The sequence below is a fragment of the Sus scrofa genome, chromosome 13 (assembly GCF_000003025.6).
Source record: "Sus scrofa isolate TJ Tabasco breed Duroc chromosome 13, Sscrofa11.1, whole genome shotgun sequence".
NCBI classification, from domain to species: Eukaryota; Metazoa; Chordata; class Mammalia; order Artiodactyla; family Suidae; genus Sus; species Sus scrofa.
The window spans coordinates 133195801-133219597 of record NC_010455.5 but is presented as its reverse complement, the minus strand read 5'-3'; the positions used below and the strand labels follow the sequence as shown (position 1 = coordinate 133219597).

General features: G+C 39.3%; 1 protein-coding gene across 3 annotated transcripts in view; it reads left to right on the top strand.

Annotated features, from left to right (window-relative positions):
- Positions 1–23572, top strand: part of SENP5 (SUMO1/sentrin specific peptidase 5) — a 73443-nt gene extending 49871 nt beyond the window's left edge. For 2 of the 3 annotated variants that reach the window (XM_005670098.3, XM_005670099.3), the window contains 4 exons: positions 16763–16900; positions 19803–19886; positions 21928–21978; positions 23139–23572. In XM_005670098.3, coding sequence (XP_005670155.2) covers positions 16763–16900; positions 19803–19886; positions 21928–21978; positions 23139–23249 — 384 coding nt within the window. In that variant the 3' untranslated portion in view covers positions 23250–23572. The remainder of the gene's footprint in view (positions 1–16762; positions 16901–19802; positions 19887–21927; positions 21979–23138) is intronic. The other variant, XM_013982324.2, reaches the window with a different exon arrangement.

Below are 23797 nucleotides of genomic sequence, written 5' to 3'. Positions count from 1 at the left end.
TTTTCTCTTTTCTGTTCCACTGCCGTAATTTCCACTAATCTGTCCTCCACCTCACGTATTCGTTCTTCTGTCTCCTGTATTCTGCTGTTAGCTGCTTCTAGTGAATTTTTTATTTCATTTATTGTATTTTGCATCTCTTCTTGTTTAAGTTTTTTGTCTTGTATCTCTTTGGTCAGTGTTTCCTGTAAATTATCCATCTTTGCATCCAGTTTATTTCCAATGTCTTGCATCATCTTCAGCATCATCAGTCTAAAGTCTTTTTCTTGGAGGCTGAGAATCTCCTAAGCACTTAACTGATTTTCTGGGGTTTTTCCTTTCTCCCTCATCTGAGTTATAGTTCTCTGTCTTTTCATTTTTATAGGTTTTTGGTGTGGTGACCTTTTTACAGATAATAGAGTTGTAGCCTCTCTTACTTCTGATGTCTGCCTCTCTGTGGCTGAAGTCGTATGGGGGGCCTGCTCTAGGCTTCCCCACAGGAGGGGCTGATGCCTGCCCACTGGTAGGTGGAGCCGATTCTAATCCCTCTGGTGGGTGGGGCTTAGTCTCTGGGTGGGATTAGAGGCAGCTGTGTGCCTGAGGGGTCTTTAGGCAGCCTGTTTACTGAGGGGCGGGGCTGTGATCCCACCTGGGTTGTTGTTTGCCCTGGGGCTTCTCAGCAGCTGACTGACAGGTGGGGCCAGATTTTCCCAAAATGGCCACCTCCAGAGAAAGGCACTGCTGCTGAGTATTCCCAAGAGCTTTGCTTTCAATGTCCATCCCTCACAGCAAGCCACGTTTACCCCTGTTTTCCCAGGACGTCATCCAAGAACTGCAGTCAGGTTTGACCCAGATTCCTATGGACACGTTGCTTTGCCCTGGGACCCATTGCACGTGAAAGTCTATGTGCGCCTTTTAAGAATGGAGTCTCTGTTTCCCCCAGTCCCGTGGAGCTCCTGTGCACAAGCCCCACTGGCTTTCAATGCCAGATGCTCCAGGGGCTCTTTCTCCCCGTGCCAGATCCCCACATGTGGGAGTTTGATGTGGGGCTCAGAACTGTCACTCCTGTAGTTGAGTCTCTGTGAACCAGTTAGTTTTCAGTCTGTGGAGTTTCCCACCCAGGAGGTATGGGGTTGTTTGTATCACGAAATCACCTCTCATACCTCTTGATTTGTCCTCCTCTTTTTCTTCTTGAGTAGGATATCTTTTTTAAGGTTTCCGGTCCATTTGGGTGAAGAATGTTCAGTCTTTTGTTGTGAATTTTGTTGTTTTTAGGAGAGAAGTTGAGCTCCAGTCCTTCTATTCTGCCATCTTAATCCCGTCCCCCGAGGTTTATGTTATTTGTATTTTATCCTAAATGTATAAGAATCTATTGAAGGGTTTTTTTTTCCCTTTAATTGTGATTATTAAAAAATTTTTTTTCATTATAGCTGATTTACAATGTTCTTTCAATTTCTGCTGTACAGCAAAGTGACCCAGTTATATATACATACATTCTTTTTCTTATATTATCCTCCATCATGCTCCATCATAAGTGATTAGATATGTTCTCCCTGCTATATATAGCAGGATCTCATTGCCTATCCATTCTAAATGCAGTAGTTTGCATCTGCTAATCCTAAACTCCAAGTCTATCCCACTCCCTCCCCCTTGGCAACCACAAGTCTCTTCTCCAAGTTGATGAGTTTATTTCTTTCCTGTAGATAGGTTCATTTGTGCCATATATTAGATTCCAGATATAAGTGATATCATAGGGCGGGTTTGTCGTCTTCTTTCTGACTTACTTCATTTAGTATGAGTCTCTAGTTCCATTCATGTTGCTGCAAATGTCATTATTTGGTTCTTTTTTATGGCTGAGTAGTATTCCATTGTGTGTATGTACTACTACTTCTTAATCCATTTATCTGTCCATGTCTTGGCTATTGTGAATAGTGCTTCAGTGAACATAGGGGTGCATGTATCTTTTTCATTGGAAGTGTTGTCTGGATATATGCCCAGGAGTGGGATTGCTAGGTCATACGGTAGCTCTACATTTAGTTTTCTGAGGTACCTTCATACAGTTTTCCATAGTGATTGTACCAATTTACATTCCCACTAACGGTGAAGGAGGGTCCCCTTTTCTCCACACTCTCTCCAGCATTTGTTATTTATAGACTTAATGATGGCCATTCTGACTGGTGTGAAGTTGTGCCTCATTGTAGTTTTGATTTGCATTTCTCTAAGAATTAGTGATGTTGAACATTTTTTCATGTGGTTGTTGACTGTATGTCTTCTTTGAAGAAATGTCTATTTAGGTCTTCTGCCCACTTGTCAATCGGGTTGTTTGTTTTTTTTTGCTTTTGAGCTTATAATTGTTTATATATTTTGGAAATGAAGCCCTTGTTGGTTGCATCATTCCATAGGTTGTCTTTTTTTTTTTTTTTAGGCCTGTGCCTGTGGCATATGAAAGTTCCCAGACTAGGGGTGAAAATGGAGCTACAGCTGCCGGCCCACACCACAGCCCCAGCAACATGGGATCTGAACCATGTCTGTGAACCATACTACAGCTCACGGCAGTACAGGATCTTCAACTCACTGAGCAAGGCCAGGGATTGAACCCAAGTTCGTGTGGATACTGCTCAGGTTCGTTAGCACTGAGCCATGACAATAGTGTTTATGGTTTCCTTGCTGTGCAAAAGCTTATGTTTGATTAGGTCCTATGTGTTTATTTTTGTTTTTATTTCTATTGCTTTGGGAGACTGACCTAAGAAAACATTTGTGAGGTTGGTGCCAGAGAATGTTTTGCCTATGTTCTCTTCCAGGGGTTTTATGGTTTCTCATCTTATATTTAAGTCTTAAGCCATTTTGAGTTTATTTTTGTGCATGGTGTGAGGGTGTATTCCAGTTTCATTGATTTACATGCAGCTGTCCAGTTTCCTAGCACCACTTGCTGAAGAGACTGTCTTTTTCCAATTTTATATTCTCGCCCTCTTTGTCGAAGATTAATTGACCGTAGGTGTCTGGGTTTATTTCTGGGTTCTCTGTTCTGTTCCATTTGTCCTTATGTCTGTTTCTGTACAAAACTGTCTTGATGACTGTAGCTTTGTAATATTGTCTGAAGTCTGGGAGAGTTATGCCTCCTGCTTGGTTTTTGTTCCTCAGGATTTCTTTGACAACTCTGGGTCTTTTCTGGTTCCATTTAAATTTTGGGTTGTTGGTTCTAGTTCTGTGAAAAATGTTATAGGTAATTTGATAGGGATTGCATTGAATCTGTATATTGCTTTGGGTAGTATGGCCAGTTAAATTATATTCTTCTAATCCAGGACCATGGAATATATTTAATTTCCTTGATTAATGTTTTCTGGTTCTCAGCATATGAGTCTATCATCTCCTTGGTCAGGTTTATTGTTAGGTGTTTATTTGGGGTGTGATTTTAAAAGGTATTATATTTTTGTATTTCTTTTGTTTGTCTGATTGCTGTGGCTAGGACTTCCAATACTAACTTGAATAAAAACGGTGAGAGTGGCATTCTTGTCTTGTTCCAGATTTTGGCAGGAAGGCTTTCAGGTTTTCTCCATTGAGTATTATATTGGCTGTGGGTTTGTCATAAATGGCTTTTATTATGGTAAGGTATGTTTCTTCTATACCCACTTTTTTATCATGAATGGATGTTGGATTTTGTCAGTTTCTTTTTCTGCATCTATTGAGATGATCATGTGGTTTTTTATTTTTCTTTTGTTAATGTAGTGTATGACGTTGATTCATTTGCATATGTTGAAACATCCTTGTGAACTTGAGATGAATCCCACTTGGTTGTGGTATATGATCTTTTTATATGTTGTATTTGGTTGGTCAAAATTTTGTTTAGAATTTTTGTGTGTGTTCATCAAAGATATTGGCCTATAATTTTCTTTTTTGGTAGTATCCTTGGTTTTGGTATTAGGGTAATGGTGGTGTCATTGAATGTCTTTGGGATTATTCCTTCTTCAGCCTTTTGGAAAATTTTAAGAAGAATGTATATAAATTCTTGTTTTGTATGTTTGGTAGAATTCAACTGTGAAGCCATCTGGTCCTAGACTTTTGTTTGTAGGGAGTGTTTTACATATTCAGTTTCATTTCTAGTGAAGAGTCTGTCTAATTGATCTCTTTCTTCTTGATTCAGTTTTGGTGGGCTGTATGTCTCTAGAATGTTGTCCGTTTCTTCTAGGTTGTCAAATTTGTTAGCATTTAATTGTTCCTTGTATTCTCCTACGGTTTTTTGTATTTTTGCAATACCTGTTGAGCTTTCTCCTTTTTCGTTTCTTATTTTATTTGAGTTCGTTCTTTCCTCTTCTTGGTGAGTCTCGCCAGACATTTGTCAATTTTGTTTACCCTTTCAAAGAACCAGCTCTTGGTTTTATTGATTTTTTTTTTTTTTGTCTTTTTGCTATTTCTTGGGCCGCTCCCGTGGCATATGGAGGTTCCCAGGCTAGGGGTCCAATCGGAGGAGCTGTAGCCACCGGCCTACGCCAGAGCCACAGCAACACAGTATCCGAGCCACGTCTGCAACCTACACCACAGCTCACAGCAACGCTGGATCGTTAACCCACTGAGCAAGGCCAGGGACCGAACCCTCAACTTCATGGTTCCTAGGCGGATTCGTTAACCACTGCGCCACAATGGGAACTCCTGATTTTTTTTTTTTTTATCATTTTTAATCCCTATTTTATTGATTTCTTCTTTGATCTTTATCATTTCCTTCCCTCTGCTGACTTTAGGTTTTGTTTGTTGTTCTTTTTCTAATTCTTTTAGGTGGTGGCTTAAGTTGTTGATTTGAGATTTTTTTCTTTTTTGAAGAAGGCCTGCATTGTTATGAAATTCCCTCCTAAGCACTGTGTTTATGGCATCCCACAGATTTTGAATTGCTGTGTTTTCATTATCATTTGTCCGAAGGTATTTGTGTGTGTGTGTGTGTGTGTGTGGGTGTGTGTCTTTTTAGAGACACACCCACGGCATATGGAAGTTCCCAGGCTAGGGGTCAAACTGGAGCTGTAGCTGCCAGCCTCCACCACAGCCACAGCAACGCAGGATCTGAGCTGTGTCTGTGACCTACATGTAGCACAGCTCATGGCATGCCGGATTCCTAACCCGCTGAATGAGGCCAGGGATCAAACCCATGTCTTCATGGATACTAGTTGGGTTTGTTAACCACAGAGCCAGGATGAGAACTCCCAAGATATTTTTTTTAATTTCCCTTTTGATTTCCTTGTTGACCTATTGATTTTTTAGTAGCATGTTGTTTAGTCTCCATGTAGTCAGTTTTTTTCTCATTTCTTTTCCTGTGGTTGATTTCTAGTTTCATGCCATTGTGTTCAAAGAAGAAACTTGAAATAATTTCTATACTCTTAAATTTGTTGAGATTAGTTTTGTGCCCAGTATGTGATCAGTCCTGGAGAATATTCCATGTTCACTTTGAAAATAATGTACATTCTGATTTTTTTGGATGTAATGTCCTGAAAATATCAGTTAAGTATAACTTTCTATTGTGTCATTTAGGTCTCTGTTGCCTCATTGATTTTCTGTCTAGAGGCTCTGTCCATTGATGTTAGTGAGGTGTTTAAGTTTCCTACTATTATTGTATTTCCATCAGTTTCTCCTTTTATGTCTGTTAGTATTTGTTATACATATTTTAGGTGCTCCTATATCAGGGGCATTTATATTAATGAGTGTAATATCCTCTTCTTGAATGGATCCATTTATCATTAAATAATGTCCTTCTTTGTCTTTTTTTATGGCCTTTGTTTTAAAGTATTTTTTCTGATAGGAGTATTTCAACTCCTGCGTTCCTGTCTTTTCCATTTGCATGAAATATCTTTTTCTCTCCCCTCATTTTGAATTTATATGTCCTTTGCCTTAAGGTGAGTCTCTTGTAGGCAACATATTTTTATCCAGTCTGTCACTCTATGTCTTTTGATGGGACCATTGGCATTTAAGGTGATTATTGATAAATATGTATTTATTGCCATTTTAAGTCTTGTTTTCCAGTTGATTCTATGTTTCCCCCTTGCTCCATTTTTTTTTTTTTTTTGGTTAGATTATTTACTTTTATTTTATGCTTGTGTCCTCTTCTTTTTAGCTTTTGTGAATGTATTGTTGGGATTTGATTTGTGGTTGCTCTGTTTTTCAAGTATGTTAACCCCTTCCTACATATGCGTCCTTTAGCCTGATAGTCATAGACGCTTAAACATATTCTAAAGAAAAAGTCTAGATTTTCTTACTTTCCTTCCCTACATTTTATGATTTCAATATCCTTTTTTTAAACATCTTCATGTTTATCGTTTTGCTGTTCCTTGTGTTAATAGGTTTTGTTTTATTCTTTTAGATCTGTATATTGGCTCATTTAAGTGATTGCTTTCCAGTTGTGATTTCCTCCATCTTATTTCTTACTTTTTTCGCTTTTTAGGCCTGCACCTGCGACATATGGAAGTTCCCAGGCTAGGGGTCAAATTGGAGCCACAGCTGCCAGCCTACACCACAGCCACACAATGTGGGATCTGAGCCACATCTGCCACCTACGCCACAGCTCATAGAAATACCAGATCCTTGACCCACTGAGCAAGGCCAGGGATCAAACCCGCATCTTCATGAATACTAGTCAGGTTTGTTTCTGCTGCACCGCAATGGAAACTCCATCCTGTTTCTTCTTACTTCTTTTTTATTTAGAGGAGCCCTTTCAGTGTTTCTTTTAGAATGTATTTAGTATTGCTGTACTCTTTTAGTTTTTGTTTGTTGGGAAAATTCTTTACTTCTCCTTCTATTTTATTTCATTTCATTTTTCTCTTTATTTTTTAGGGCCACACCCGTGGCATATGGAAGTTTCAGACTAGAGATCAAATCGGAGCTGCAGCCTCCAGCCTACAGCACAGCCAGAGCAACGCTGGATCCAAGCTGCATCTGTGACCTACACCACAGCTTATGGCAATGCTGGATCCTTGACCCACTGAGGGAGGCCAGGGATGGAACCTGCATCCTCATGGTTACTAGTAGGGTTCATTACCGCTGAGCCACAACGGGAACTCCTCATTTTCTATTTTAAATGATATTCTTGCTGGGTAGAGTGTTCCACACATTTTTCCCTTTTAGAACTTTGAGTATGCCTTGCCACTCTCTTCTGGCTTGTAGTGTTTCTATAGAGAAATCAGCTGATAGCTTCATGGGGGTTCCCTTTTAATTAACTTTTAGTTTTTCTTTTGCTGCCTTTAGAATCCTCTCTTTGTCTTTACCTTTTGCCATTTTTATTATAATATGTCTTGGTGTGGGCCTGTTTGGGTTCAGCTTGTTTGGGGCTTTTTATGCTTCCTGTGTCTTGATATCTGTTTCCTTTAGATTTGAAACATTTTCAGCCACAGTTTCTTCAAATATATCTTCAATCCCTTTTTCTTCTCCTTCTGTAATCCCTGTTTTGCACAGATTGACCTGCTCTGTATTATCCTGTAGATCCCTTATATTGCTTTGATGTTTTTTCATTTGGTTTTCTGTTTGCTGTCCTGGTTGGTTGATTTCCATTATTCTATCTCTCAAGTCACTAATTTGTTCCTCTGCATTATTCATTCTGCTCTTCAGTGCCTTTAACTCAGCTTGCACCTCTGCAAATGAATTTTCCACTTTTTCTTGGCTCCTCCTTATATTTTTTAGTTACTTTTCAAGCAGTCTGCATTACTTACTGTTCATATCTGCTCTTAATTCCTTCATATTGGCTCTTAATTCCTTCAGTGTTTTCACTATCTCCTTTTTGAACTCGGTGTCTGTTAGACTGCAGAGGTCTGTTTCATTGTTTGCTCCTTCAACTGAATTCTCCTGTTCTCCTAACTGGGAATGGTTCCTGAGCTTCCTCATTTTGCTTACATTTTTTTTTATTCTGTGAGTTTAGGGAAAACTACATCTTGGAGGTCTACTTCTATGCAAGAGCACCCCTTTATATTTTGTGCAGGCTTACTATTTATTTTTGGCATGGGGCTGCTTTTTTGGATGCCTGCTGTCTTTTTCCTCAGTGTGTGCAGGCTATTATCCCTTTGATAGGGTGCTGCGCATGCTTCCAGGGCTAGTAGCCAGTGCCTGGTTGCTGGGCCCTTGACAGTGGCAAGGACCTGCAGGAAGATGGTGCAAGCTGCTCCTGGTTGCAGGGCCCTGGGTAGTGGCAATGACCCTTATGCAGGTGTAGGTGGTGCCAGGAGCATTTGGCAGTGGCATTGGCAGGGCATGCGAGTTCCCAGGAGAGTGAGATTAACTACGAGTGGTGCTTGGTTGCAGTGCCCTCCTATGTGCTGACCTCTGAGGTAACCGGGGCTGTATGTGGTGTCTGTTCATGGACCCCTAGTCGTGGCAGATCACCTCTGGAATCTTAGATGACTGAGTTTGCCCCTGCCACCTGTAGACCATGCAAGAGGTGCCCCATTGTGCTTAGCCTGCACAGCCACCCATAGCCCTTGCAACAGGCACCTCACCTCCCATAGAAGCCCCCTCCCCACCCCAAGAGTCCGCACTTGAGCAGAGAAAGATATTCCTATGGTGATCTGCCCCTTCTCTCGCCCACCCCAGCAATGGTGCCGTGCTTCTCCTGCAGGCCCAGACCTCTTCCTGGGTTCCCTAGGCTGTGGTGCTCTGCTCCTTGGCCCCTCAGGCTGTCTCCACACGGTCAACCCTAGTCTTCTTCTTGGAACTGACCTCCGGAGCCTGAGTCTCAGCGCCCAGCCCTACCTGAGCTTCTTAGACTGTGGTGTCCAGGGGCTGTGGTACTGATAGTCTCTGTAGCAGTCTCTCTGCTTTGCCCTCCTCAGTCCAGCTGTTGTGCTTTTTTTCTGAGGCTTTGAGATTCCTCCATCTTGGCTGATCTCCCCGTAAGCTGGGTGGCCTCCCAGGGTATGGGTTCCTTTCCTCTTTGACAACTCTTTCTCAGGAGTATTAGTCTGGTACTGATTCCTCTCTCTATTACTCTCTCTCTCTTTTTCCTTTTATTCTACCCAGTTATGTGGAGAGTTTCTTGCCCTTTTTGAAGGTTTAAGGTCTTCTGCCAACGTTCAGTAGATGTTCTGTGCAAATTGTTCTACACCTAGATGGTTTTTTGTGTGTGTTTGTGGGAGAAGGTGAATGCCACGTCTTACTCTTCTGCCATCTTGATCCCTATTGAAGGGTTTTAGGTGATGATACCCTAGTTGTACTCTGTTCTAGAGGCACTGAAGAAGAGGGATGAGTGTGGGAGTTTTAAGTTGATGTGAGTGGAACAGGAGGCCATTGCACATTGATGGTACTTTAGAAGGGTAGGAGAGATAGGAGATGCACACAAGTATTAGTGTGATCCAGGACTTGGTGATGAGTTGGTTATAGGGATGAAGGAGAAGGAAGTGTGAAAGATGACTTCCAAATATGTGACTTGTGCCACTGGACGGCCTTTGGTGGTGTTTGTGTTAGAAGAATTGAGGACAGCTAATTAGGGGATTGGGCAAATATAAATATGTATCCATATAATAGGATGCTGCTATTTAACCAGGAGCTAAGGAAAGACAATCATATATAGTATAGAATAGAGAAAGGTTAGACAGGCATGCTTCAGATACATCGTAGGTTTGGTTCCAGACCACCACAATAAAGCAAATGTTGCAATAAAGTGAGTGACCAGATTTTTTGGTTTCCCAGTGAATAAAAAAGTTATGTTTACATTATATTGTAGTCTTTTAAGTTTGCAGTGGAATTATGTCTAAAAAAAATAATGTACATACCTTAATTAAAAAATATTTTCTCGCTAGAAAAATGCTGACCATCTTCTGAGCCTTCAGTGAGTTGTAGTAGTAATATCAAAGATCACTGACACAGATAACCATAACAATATAATAATGAAAAATTTTTAAATATTGTGAGAATTACCAAATGTAACAGAAGTGAAGTAAAATGTTGGAAAAATGGTGCAAATAGATTTGCTTCTATGCAGGATTGCTACAAACCTTCAATTTATGAAAAATGCATTATCTCAAAGTGTAATAAAACAAGGCATGTTTTTAATAGCATGGGAAAATACACACTCATGGAAAAAATCTGAATAATAAAAAAACACTAGAGGAGCTTCTGCTGTGGCACAGTGGGATCAGCAGTGTCTTGGTAGTGCTGGGACGCAGGTTCGATCCCTGGCCAGGCACAGTGGATTATGGATCCATTGTTGCCACAGCTGTGGCTTAGGTAGCAACTATGGTTCATATCAGATCCCCGGTCCAGGAACTCCATATGCCACTGGACAGCTAATAAAGAAGAAAACAACAACAACAACATGAAAATGAAGGAATAAAGCCATGTTTAAATATGGGAGTCATTTAATAAAACAGAATAAATTGTTCCATCCTCTGGACCCTCTCAGATTGGGTTAAATCACAAAATCCAGCTGATTCTATATATAAGAAATAAGCATAAAATAATACAAAAAAGAAGATAGGACAGTAAAGAGATACTAGGCAAATGCAAACCAAGAGAAAAGAGTGGCAAGCAAAAAGGAGGAAGAGCAGTATTAACAGAAGATGTGGTAGAATTTAAGGTGAAAAGTACATTGTGCGATAAAATTTCAGTACATAAGAGATATAACAATGATTAAAGAGCAAGAAGAGGAGTTTCCATCGTGGCTCAGCGGTCAACGAACCCAACTAGGGACCATGAGGTTGCGGGTTCAATCCCTCGCCTCACTCAGTGGGTTGAGGATCTGGTGTTGCCGTGAGCTGTGGTGTAGGTCACAGACACGGCTTGGATCCTGCGTTGCTGTGGCTCTGGTGTAGGCTGGCAGCTGTAGCTCTGATTTGACCCCTAGCCTGGGAACCTCCATATGCCGTGAGAGCGGCCCAAGAAAATGGCAAAAAGCCAAAAAAAAAAAAAAAAAAATCTTAATTAAAAATTTCACACATATGCATATTACTTGATATAAGCCTTGGGTCAAAAGGAAAATAAAAAAGGAAATTATATACAAACTGTCTAGAAAGGGATGGAGAAGGGAACACATCTTACCAACCACTATGGAACATAAGGAAAGCTGTTTTCAGGAAAAAATAATGGTCATAAATGCCATTATTATTAAAGAAAAAAATGAAAAATAGAATTAAGTACTCATTAGATTATATTAAGATAAATTACTAAATGCACAAGGATTTGAATGCAACAAAACAATTAAACAGTGTGAAAGTACTAAGAAAATCTAGAGCAGAACTTTTAAAAAATAACCTCAGAGTAGCAAAAGTCTATTCTGTGTACAATTTAAAACTCAGATGGTATAAAAGAAAAAGGAAGTAATTAAATAAGACAAATAGTAAACTGGGAAAAATATTTTCAATTCACATCACAGAACTTTTTTTTTTTTGGTCTTTTTAGGGATGCACTGCATCATATGGAAATTCCCAGGCTAGGAGTCAATCGGAGCTGTAGCCGCTGGCCTATACCTCAGCCACAGCAACGCCAGATTTGAGCCATGTATTTGACCAACACCACAACTCACGCCAATGCTGGATCCTTGACTGATTGAGCAAGGCCAGGGATTGAACCTGCATCCTTGTGGATGCCGGTCAGATTTGTTTCTACTGAGCTACAACGGGAACTCCCAGAACTTTTAAATATTTGAACAAATCAATAAGAAGACCTCACCGATGCAAAAGAAAAATGGGTGAATGATATGAATGAAAGTTTTTGTAGTAAGGGGCTTATTATTGAGTTGTGGATGTAAGTCCCTTTACAGATCTATATTTTGTGATTGTTTTCTCTCAGTCTATGACTTTTCTATGTATTTCTTAAGCATGCTTTTGATGGAGATTTTTAATTTTGATGAAATCTAATTTACTATACCTTTCTCTTTTATAGTTCTTGCTTTCTGTGTCCAGTCTAAACAAAATATTTGCCTCATATTTTTTTTAAGAACTTTATAGTTTTAGGTTTTGTATTTACATCTCTGATGCCGCTCAGGTTTTTTGTAAGACATAAAGTAGGGATCAAGTTTCTTTTTTGTTCTCCATATGGATATCTAGTTGTTCCAGTGGCATTTCCTGAAAAGGCTTCTCTTTCCCATTTTAATTACTTTCGCATCTTTGTAGAAAGTCATTTGACCATGTATGTGTGGGTCTATTTCTGGACTTGATGAGTGTTCTGTTGCATTGATCTCTTTGTTTTTATTCTAATAACACACTATCTTGATCACTGTATGCTTATACTTTGTCTTAAAATCAGTGTAAATGGCCAGCTTTAGCTTTCTTTTTCCAGATTGCTTTGGCAATTCTAGGTCTTTTGCATTTTCCTATAAATTATAGAATGAGCTTTTCAATCTCTACTTTTAAAAACCTTTGCTGGATTATGTTTGGGATTGTGTTTAATATATATATATGCTCACTTAGAATGGACATCTTAACAATATTAAATCTTCCAGTCCTTGAACATGCCTTATTTTCCATTTATTTCAGTCTTTAATTTTTCTCAGCAATGTTATATAATTCTTGGTGTACAGGTCTTGCAGGTATTTTTAAAAATGTGTCTCTTAAGTATTTCATATTTCTGAAACTGCTATAAACAGAATTTTTAAAATGTTATATGCTCTTGGTATATAGAAATCAATTGATTTCTATATATTGACCTTGTATCCTGTGACTTGTCAGACTCACTGGTTCTTGGAGCTTTTTTATAGATTCTTTGAGATTTTCATAGATAATCATGTCTATAAGTAGTGATTCTTTTATTTCTTCCTTTTAAAAATGTACGCCATTTTTGCACTGGCTAGGACTTCTAGTATGTTGTTGAATAAAAATAATGAGAAGAGGACACCTTTGCCCTGTTCTTTTTTTTTTTTTTTTTTGTCTTTTTGCTATTTCTTTGAGCCGCTCCTGTGGCATATGGAGGTTCCCAGGCTAGGGGTTGAATCGGAGCTGTAGCCACCTGCCTACACCAGAGCCACAGCAACGCGGGATCCGAGCTGCGTCTGCTACCTACACCACAGCTCACGGCAATGCCGGATCGTTAACCCACTGAGCAAGGGCAGGGATCGAACCCACAACCTCATGGTTCCTAGTCGGATTCGTTAACCACTGCGCCACGACGGGAACTCCTGCCCTGTTCTTAATCTTAGGAGGAAAACATTCACTACTACTTACGATGTCAGCTGTAGGGTTTTTGTAGATGTTCTTTATCATATTAAGGAAGTTCTTTCATATTCTTGGTTTCCTGAGAGCTTTTAATCATAAACGGATGTTGAGTTGTATTAAATGCTTTTCCTGCATCTAAGGAGGTCATCCTATTTTTTTACCTATATTCCTTTAATGGGACCCAAACTGAAGGAGCAGCGCCTAATCTTGAGACCTGTCAGTCTCAGGGCTGCATGATGGCTCTTGAAGCTTCAGCTTAGTTATGACATAAATTCACTTCTCTTACAACACATTGGTTAAAGCAAATCATATGACTGCATTTCCTCCCCTGGGAGGGGCAGTGAAGCCACATGGCAGTAAATATTTCTGTATAATCCTTTTATAGGGTGGGGATCACAAATAATTGGGATCACATCATTCTTACTTATATGTATAATTATATATATGTTAATACATATGGTAAAGTTGTGTGTGTGAAAATATATTAAAAAGAAAAAGATCTGGACCAACAACTCATACACCTCAGTATTTAAAAAGCAACCCAATCAAAAAATGGGCACAAGATCTAAATAGACATTTCTCCAGAGAAGACTTACAGAGGGCCAAAAAGCACATGAAAAGATGCTCAACATGACTAATTATTAGAGAAATGCAAATCAAAACTACAATGAGGTATCACCTCACATCAGTCGGAATGGCCATCATCAAAAAAATGTACTAACAATAAATGCTGGAGATGGTATGGAGAAATGGGAACCCTCCTCCACTGTTGGTGGGAATGCAAATTAGTGCAGCTGCTATGGAGAACAGTATGGAACTTCTTTAAAAATTAAATATAGAACTACCATATGACCTAGCAATCCCACTCCTGGGCATATATCCAGAGAAAACCATATTTGAAAAGATATATGCACTCCAGTGTTCATTGCAGTACCATTTATAAAGCCAAGGCATGGAAGCAACCTAAATGTCCATCAATAGTAGATTAAAGAAGATGTGGTAAATAAATACAATGGAATATTACTCAGCTATAAAAAGAATTAATAAATAATACCATTTGCAGCAACATGGGTGGATCTAGAAATTATCATACTAAGTGAAGTAGGTAATAGAAAAACAATTATCATATGAGATCACTAGAAAATGGAATCTAACAAAAAGTTTTAGATTCAAAGAGCTCATAAATCAGAAACAGACTCAAAGATTTTTAAATGAAATTCATGGTTACCAAAGGGGAAATGTGGGGCAGAAGGGATAAGTTAGGGGGTTGGGAGTGACATATACACACTACTATATAATTAAGAAAAAAAGTTTCTTTTTGAGAAAGATGTAAATTTAGTTTATTTAAACTGTGTTTTATTTATTTTTGTCTTTTGTCTTTTTAAGGCCACACCTGCGGCACATGGAGGTTCCCAGGCTATGAGTCTAATCTGAGCTACAGCTGCTGGCCTATGCCACAGCCACAGCAACATAGGATCCGGGCCTTATCTGGGACCTATACCACAGTTCAGGGCAATGCCGGATCCTTGATCCACTGAGCAAGGCCAGGGGTAGAACCTGAAACCTCACGGTTCCTAGTCGTATTCATTTCCCCTGCGCCACGACAGGAACCCTAAACTGTATTTTAAATGTGATTCCTGGGAGTTCCTGTCATGGCACAGCCAAAGGGAATCCGACTAGCATCCATGAGGATGTGGGTTTGATCCCTGGCTTTGCTCATTGGGTCAAGGATCTGGTGTTGCTGTGTGCTGTGGTGTAGGTCGCAGACATGGCTTGGATCTGGCATGGCTGTGGCCAGCCACTGTAGCTCGGATTTGACCTTTCACCTGGGAACTTCCATATGCCACAGGTGCAGCTCCAAAAAGAAAAATAATATATGACTCCTTGTTTTAGATTTGCAGAATTTTTTCGTCTTTTTAGGGCCAAACCTGTGGCATATGGATGTTCCCAGGCTAGGGGTCCAATTGGAGCTGCAGCTGCTGACCTACACCACAGCCACAGCAATGCCAGATCTGAGCTGCATCTGCAACCTACACTATAGCACATAGCAGCTCCAGTTCCTTAACCCACTGAGCAAGGCCAGGGCTTGAACCTGCATCTGCAAGAATGCTAGTCAGATTTGTTTCCACTGAGCCATGACAGGAACTCCTATACTCTGAATTTTTTAACTGGAAAGGACCAGTTATCCTATTTAATATGTTCTTGAAGTTCCCTTGTAGCACAGTGTGTTAAGGATCTAGCATTGTCACTGCTGTGGTGCAGGTTCAATCCCTGGCCTGGGAACTTCCACCTGCCGTGGGTGCAACCCCCCCCCAAAAAAAAATGTCCCTCTTTTCACCTCACCTCCCAGTTTTATGGATGCAGAAACTAAAAAACTAACTAAAGAAGTTCTTGTTCAAAGATATCTAGACTAGTAGAAGATTCATCTAAACAGGACATTATCTGAATATCAGAAAGCAAGGAAGTCTTGAGAAATAGTTTCTAAGAATCTAGTTTAAAATAGTCTTGTAATTGTTTTAATCCAAGAAATAACTAAAATAGTCTCCCCCAAAACCCTGAAAAAAAAAATTCACTCTGGGTTTTTTTGTTTGTTTGTTTTTTGTCTTTTTAGGGCTGCACCTACAGCATATGGAAGTTCCCAGGCCAGGGGTCGAATTGGAGTTGTAGCTGCCTTCCTACACAATGCAGGATTCAAGCTGTGCCTGCAACCTACACCACAGCTCATGACAAAGCTGGATCCTTAACCCACTGAGCAAGGTCAGGGATCAGCCCGTATCCTCTTGGATACTAGTCGGGTTTATTACCTCTGTGCCAGCATGGGAATTCCCCATTCAGTCTTTTACAGATATTTATTGAGTACCTACTACTATATCGTCCATTTGGGATTTTGAGTGGAATAGTGAATATTCCTAGATGATGAAGGACATGTATTAGGATCCGAAGGATTAGTTAAGGTAATAAAGGATATATAAAGAATCATTAAGAATATTTTTCTCAATTTTGACATCTGAGAGATCTGAGGTAGTAATAATGATAAAAGCTAAGATTTATTGGCTACATATAATGTGCCAAACACATTATATGCACTTTTGTGCATTTTACATGTACTGTCACTCTCCACACCTTGATAACGTGAGTACTATTGTTTTCTGTATTTTGTAATTGAGGAAGTCAAGGTGCAAAGAAGCCATGAAAATGGCCAAAGTCATCTGGCCAGTAAGTGACAGAGCCACAGTTTGAACTTGACCAGACTTACTTCACAGCCTGTGATTTTAACTATAACACTGAGACTGTAGAAAGATAGAAGACTATGTTGTTTTTTAATACGATGATTCCATCCTAAATAAGAATTGATTCTAGGTCAAACATGTACATAAGAAAATTAGTTAAGCTTAAAAATAAGGGGCTAAATCATATTAGGTAGTTAGTAAGTACAGGTTTAGCAGGTTAAAAGATTAACCTGCTCTATCTTCAGTTTTCTTATGGTTGTGTGTTATAGCTTACTAGTTACAAATACAGGCCTTAGGCTAAGACTTCTGTTCAAATTCTGGCCTCACCACTTTATAGTTTTATGACCTTAGGCAGGTCAAAGGTCAGTAAATGGAAACTGCTATTTGTTTGTGTTGGATTGAAAAGCCCATGGTGATGGCTACATTTCTCTTTCTTGTCTCGATCAGGTGGATTTGTTTAAAAAGAGTCTTCTGTTGATTCCTATTCACCTGGAAGTCCACTGGTCTCTCATTACTGTGACACTCTCTAATCGAATTATTTCATTTTATGATTCCCAAGGCATTCATTTTAAGTTTTGTGTAGAGGTAAGTTAATATACTGCCTTTTTTTTTTTTTTCCCATTTATCTTGTGATTGACCAAGTGGTATCTCAGCCGTAGAAAAGAACAGCAGAAGTCGTACTGTAGATGATAAGTTTCTGTCAAGTCATGTTAAATGTTCGCAGAAAAAAAGGACTACAAGAGGAATCTCCAGGTGGGAAGAGGTAGCTGTCCACGATCTAGCTCTTTCTCTGAAATACATGCCTTGTTTGAAATTTTTTTTTTTTTTCTGTCTTTTTAAGGCCATTCCGTGGCATATTTTGAGGTTCCAGGCTAGGGGTTTAATTGGAGTTGTACCCGCTGGCCTACACCATAGCCACAGCAGTGCGGGATCCAAGCCGCGTCTGCAACCTACACCACCACTCATGGCAGTGCCGGATCCTTAACCCACTGAGCAAGGCCTGGGATTGAACCTGAGCCCTCATGGATTCTAGTCTGGTTCGTTAACCACAGAGCCTACAAAGGGAACTCCCCCAGTTTGGATTTTATCAGATTATTTTTTTTCTGTCTTTCTCTTAAAACTATATTTTGAATGTGGATAGAAATCATTTTCCTTGGTTTCTCTGAGAGCTAAAATTGGCTTGTATCTTCAAAATAACTTCTGTATAATGAATTACATTCAAGAGAATCAGCTTGCAAAATATTAGAGTTCAACTAATAAGAATTCAACAAGATGGTGGGATGCAAAGCAAGAAGAATCAGTATGTTTCCTGATTTTTCCCACCCTTGCAAGATCAAGTTAGAAAATGTAAATGAAAACAGAAGGATTCCATTTTCAAAAGCAACAAAGACCTGACTTACCCAGGAATATACCTTTATAAAAAATGGGGACATTCTCCGAGATGAGAACACTAAAAGAGTCAAAGGAAATCTGAATAGATGGAAAGATAGGCACACTCAGTATTGGAAGGAGATTAATTCTCCCCAAACTAATGTAATCCAAGTTCTGTCCTAATCATTTTCCCAGCAGGATTTTGAATGAAACCTAATAAGCTCATTCTAGAATTCATATTACAGAATTCATGTGCATGAAAAAACAGCTGAAATAGTTTTGAAGTGTAATACAACTGAAGGAAATACTTGGTCTACTAAATGTCAAACCGCATCACAAAGTTTTAATCATTAAAACTTTTAATATATTGGCATAGGAATAGACAGGTAGATTGGAGGAGCAGCATAGAGAATATGGAAATAACTCATGTACATGTGGGAACTTAATGTATGATAAAGTTGGGAAGGACAGGTTATTTAATATATGCCATTGGGAAAATTAGCTGTCAGTTCACAAAAGTAAAATGTAGATCCTATTTCATACTATTTATAAGAACAAATTCCAGATGGTATGATGACCTAAATATAAAATACAAAACTGTGAAAGACTGAAATATAGATGATGTTCTAAGAGTAGAGAGGGCTTTCCTACACAAAACCAAAAAAAGCAAGACATAAAGGAACAGATTGATAAATTTGACCTTATCATAAATTCAAACTTCTGTATATCCTAAAATTAAAAGGGATAAATTTGGAGAAAATGTGACATATGTGATAGATAGTCACTATCCAGAATATAAAAGGAACTCATACAAATGGGTAAGAAAAAGAGGGCTCTTATAGAAATGGATAAAGGATAAAATAAGTAAATTTTAGGAAAAATGCAAATAACCGTTAAACACATGGAGAGATGCTCAGTCTCACTAGAAATATGGCAGATGCAAGTTAAATTACCTCAGGGTTCCATTTTTCGCCTACTAGGAAAAGTTCGATCGTCTTAAAGTGTGTGTGAGGAAACAAGCATTCTCATATTTTCTCGTGGTGTTTATAAATTGATACAGCCACTGGGGAGCAAATTACAATTCTTATCAGATCTCAATGCCTTATAAATTAAAAAGATGCATATCTTATTACATGCTAGTTCTATTTCTTGATTTATACTCCATAAAAATGCTTTTATATGTACATAAGAATGGGGCACACACCAGCATGTTCATTGCACATTGTGAAAAATCAAAACCAGCTAAATTTGGCTCTACCAACAGAATAGCAAAATACATACACTGTAGTATATTAACACTATGAAACTGACAGTAGCAGTTGAAAAGAATATAGTAGATCTCCATGTCCTAACATGGAAAGATCTCCAAGACATAATGAGTGTGAAAAAGCAAGTTGCAGAATGATACGGTATCTGCAGACATGCATATACATATGCATGTATGTACAAACATACATGTGTATAGATACATGTACATACATACTTTTAGGAGGATTAATTTAATTCAGGAGGGTTAATTTAATTCATGTAAACCTTCAGAAAGTTAGGCAGGGAGAGGTGGAGGCCGTAGGGGAGAATTTGAAACTGCAGTGGGCTTCATCTTGGTAGAGATTTCAGTGATGGACTTGGCTGTATTTAGTATTCAGAACGAGTTTAACTTTCTAGAAACTGAATAACGTTTTTACCTGCAGCCCTCAAAAATATGGAGTGTATCTAAGGCTGGAATGTTTAAATTTAGTTTCAGTTATTAATGATTTCTACCATGGGTTCCTTCCCCTCTGTTGAACATTGGCAGTAATTAGGACTTTCTTTTTATCTTGCCAGTGTTTAAGCTTCAAATTCAGCAAGTTAACTTTGCTAGAAAAGGCTGATCATCTCATAAAAAGTTCTAATTAAAGCTTATACCAGTGTCCACAGTATAACTGCATACCTGAGTCTTTCACACAATAAACTGAAGAAGGTCTGAAATTAAGGTCCAACTTAAAGCTTTTTAATGCATACTCTGCCCAATAGTGGGGCCACAGCCTCCTCCTTTGCTTCTGTCTGCTGTGGGCAGGTTCCATTTTTCACCAACTGATGGAACACAGCATCTGTGTTGTGGTTTCTTTTTAACCAGAATATAAGAAAGTATTTGCTGACTGAAGCCAGAGAAAAAAATAGACCTGAATTTCTTCAGGGTTGGCAGACTGCTGTTACAAAGGTAAGTAAGTGATAAAAATGAAAACCCAGGCATGTCAAGGGGATGGAATTATCTGAGGGCTGGGTGTCTTTAAAGCATTTGAAGACCAGTTGTGAAAATACCAACAGAGAGCCTGGAGGCCGCAGGGAGGCAACTCAGAATAAACCTCAGTTTAGTATTCATCATCTGGCTGCCAGGTTTCTCACTGCTTGCTGGGAAAAATAAATTCAGTCATTTCATCCTGGGGGCAGCTGCTAATGATATGGTTGCTCTTTTACAAAAAAAATTTTTTGGTGGCACCTGCGTCTTGCCTCATGGCTCTTATTTCCAGATGATTCATATAGACCCGGAGAAATACTGAAATGACTGTTTGGATTCACTAAGGGAGCAAGTACACTGGGCTACTTTCCAGGCATCTGGGGAATGAGCAGGTGGCCTGAGTGCTTCAGTCAGCACAGTCTAGAAGCAGCACTATGTTTGGCCATAGACGTTAAAGCTGTGTGTGGGGCAGAGTGAGCAGGCCTAGCCTCTCAACTCTGACATAAATACCAGTATCTTAAATTTTATTGGCATTGCTTTGTTTTCCGAGTGTTTTATATGTATGATCTCAGTTGATTCTTACATTCTGTGAGGCAAGCAGGTCACTTAGGAATAAGAAACGTTTTTATTATAGATGAGAAAACTGAAGCCTAGGTGTGACCTTCCCCAAAGGCTCTCGAAACTCTTTACAGAGTCAGATTCTTGAACTCAGGTCTATCTGGATCATTGACAGAATGTTAAAGAGGCATAGTCTTGAAATCAACCTATAACCCAAATCTAAAGAGACAAGGTTTGTTTGTTCATCCTTTTTTTTTTTTTTTTTTAGTTTTTTAATTTTAATTTTTTGCTTTTTAGGGCCACACCCACAGCTTTTGGAGGTTCCCTTATTTGTTCATCCTTGAACTATATGCTAACTTTTCAGTTTATGGGTTGGTTTGTTTTCTTTATGGCTGCACTTGTGCCATATGGAAGTTCATGGGCCAGGGATCAAATCCAAACTACAGCTGCAACCTATGCCACAACTGCAGCAACGCCAGATCCTTAACCTGCTGTGCTGGGCTGGGGAACCAGCTAGTTTCTCCACAGTGACCTGATCTGCTACAGTCGGATTCTTAACCCACTGTGCCACAGGGGGAACTCCTAAACTTATGTTTTATGTTTTAAATACCCTAGTATATTAGTTCAAACCAGAATTGAACTTGTGAATTTTCTGAATTTACCCAACTAGTATATCCAGGTAGTCTCCTCAGTTAAATCAGGATTTTTCATATTCTAACACTTTAGGAAAAATAACTAGTCCTTTGGAAAATAATGCTTACCTTTACGATTTCTTTAAAAGAATAGGACAAAGTTGTGAAATGAGATGAAAAGTGAAGACTGACAAGCAGGATTGTTACTCAGAATTCAGAGTGCAGGCATGCATACTCTGATCCACAATTCCATTTTGATTCCATTGTCAGCGAATTTGATAGCAGAACTAATTATCCAAACGGAAGTTTTAAAACAGGATTTTGACTTTCCATTTCTCACATTTAGGCAAAATTTCTGTAAGTGGTGGTTGATTGATAGCTCTTTTACCGTGGGCAGGTGCCTCCATAAACTCAAACTTTTTTTTTTTTTTCTTTTTGCCTTTTCTAGGGCCGCTCCAGTGGCATATGGAGGTTCCCAGGCTAGGGGCCGAATTGGAGCTGTAGCCGATGGCCTACACCAGAGCCACAGCAACATGGGATCCGAGCTGCGTCTGCGACCTATACCACAGGTCACGGCAACGCTGGGTCCTTAACCCTCTGAGCAAAGGCAGGGATCGAACCCAAAACCTCATGGTTCCTAGTCGGATTCGTTAACCACTGCGCCACAACAGGAACTCCAAACTCAAACACTTTAAATACTAGAGGTACACACGAGGTGTTTTGGATAAAGACAAATTTCCTTTCTCTTGCTTGTTTTTCCATAAAAACAGCTATTCTTATCTGAAGAGAAATACTTGGTTTTATTTTAATGATCATTTTGTTTCTCCCCTTAGTGTATTCCACAACAGAAAAACGACAGTGACTGTGGAGTATTTGTGCTCCAGGTAAAGAAGTACTGTTTTTTTTGGTATTTACATTGTGTAAATTACATTTGTTGGGTTTAGAGAGGAGAGGTGTGAGGTGTATTCACGGTACAAGGTACAGGTGAGAGAGCACTTTTCCTGTGTCCCTTCCTTTGTTGTTGGAAAGCAGTAGTTTCTGCATTTGCATATTGATGAATAATTAGTATCATCCATGTCCTATCAGAGGTTATTGGTAAGCCACATTGGAGACAGACCTGAATTTGTCCTTATCATAGATCCTTGGCATTGCAGAACTAACTATATTTTTCTCTCTTTTTTTTTTTTTTTTTTTTTTTTTTTTTTGTCGTTTTAGGGCCGTACCCATGGCACATGAAGGTTCCCAAGCTCTAGGGGTCCAATTGGAGCTGCAGCCACCACACCACAGCCACAGCAACGTGGGATCCAAGCTGCATCTGTGACCTCCACCACAGCTCATGGCAATGCTGGATCCTTAACCCACTGAGTGAGGCCAGGGATTGAACCTGTGTCCTCGTGGATGCTAGTCAGATTCGTTTCTGCTGAGCCACAATATGGTTGGAACTCCAACTGTATTTTTCTAACCACTGGCAGATGATCTTTAACCACAGAGTAAAAACTAACAAGATTTTTAAATAAGGGCCACACTCAAACAGTTTTCTCATGCTGAAGGTCCCCTTAGGTCTCAAAAGGCTATTGAAAAAGTTGTTATACATTACATTTATGAAGGAAATGTTATACATTACATTTATGAAGGAAATTGTAGTATATATAATCCATGAATTTATAGATTTGCAGAGATCTTGGAAGATGGGCTAACTCATGTGACTCATGAATGTCTGGGGTTTGTAAACAAATTCCAGTTCTCACTTAAAGGCCATGTTAGGTCTAGCTGCATTCTCAGCAAGATGCATCTTGAGAAGAACTGGAGCCCTTTCATCAATTTTGTTTTTCACAGTATTGAGTGGGGAGGGAGGGAGAACCCCAAGCCATATACTTGCCTGGAAAATTGACTATAATTTGGAGTTAAACGTTTTAAAACAATATGTTATACAAAATTTAACATTTTGCCTTAGATCCTATTCTGTTAGGTCTGCATCTAGTAAAATACACTGGGCTGGTACATAACTCCACATGCCACTTAAGTGTTTCTGGGACCTTTGCAGTACTGCAAGTGCCTCGCCTTAGAGCAGCCTTTCCAGTTTTCCCAAGAAGACATGCCCCGAGTGCGGAAGAGGATTTACAAGGAGCTGTGTGAGTGCCGGCTCATGGACTGAAACTCAGCAGGGACTCTGGGAAGTCTGACCAAATTGGAGCAGATGGTTTGTTACTTGAATCTCCAAACACTTATTTGAATTTTTACAGATATTTCAGATCAGTGGTGTTGGACCACTGTTGTTACCTCAAATTTATTTTTTGCCCTTATTCATTTCTCTAGTTACCATGTACTATTTTTTAATGTTCAGTTTGGTTTCATTTTTAATTTTATGGATTCTGTGTGCCCCCCCATATTTAATATTTATTATCCAAATGCATGCATATAGACAGAGCATGCAGTGCAGAGTATAAAAAAAAAAAAAGAAAAAAAAAAAAAAGCCTAGTAGATTCGGTGCAGCTTTTGAGAAATAGTTAGGTGAACTGAATACAGGTTTAAATTTTGATTCCAAAACCTAAAAATGCAGGATGTTTTTGATACAGCATAACTGTAAGAATAGCAGATGTTCCCTGGGCATAAAGGATAACTAGGAGGGGTTTTGACAAAGCCAGTCCTGTTTAATTTTTACCGGCAGCACCTTTCACTGACTTCCCTCTTCAAGTGAGTCAC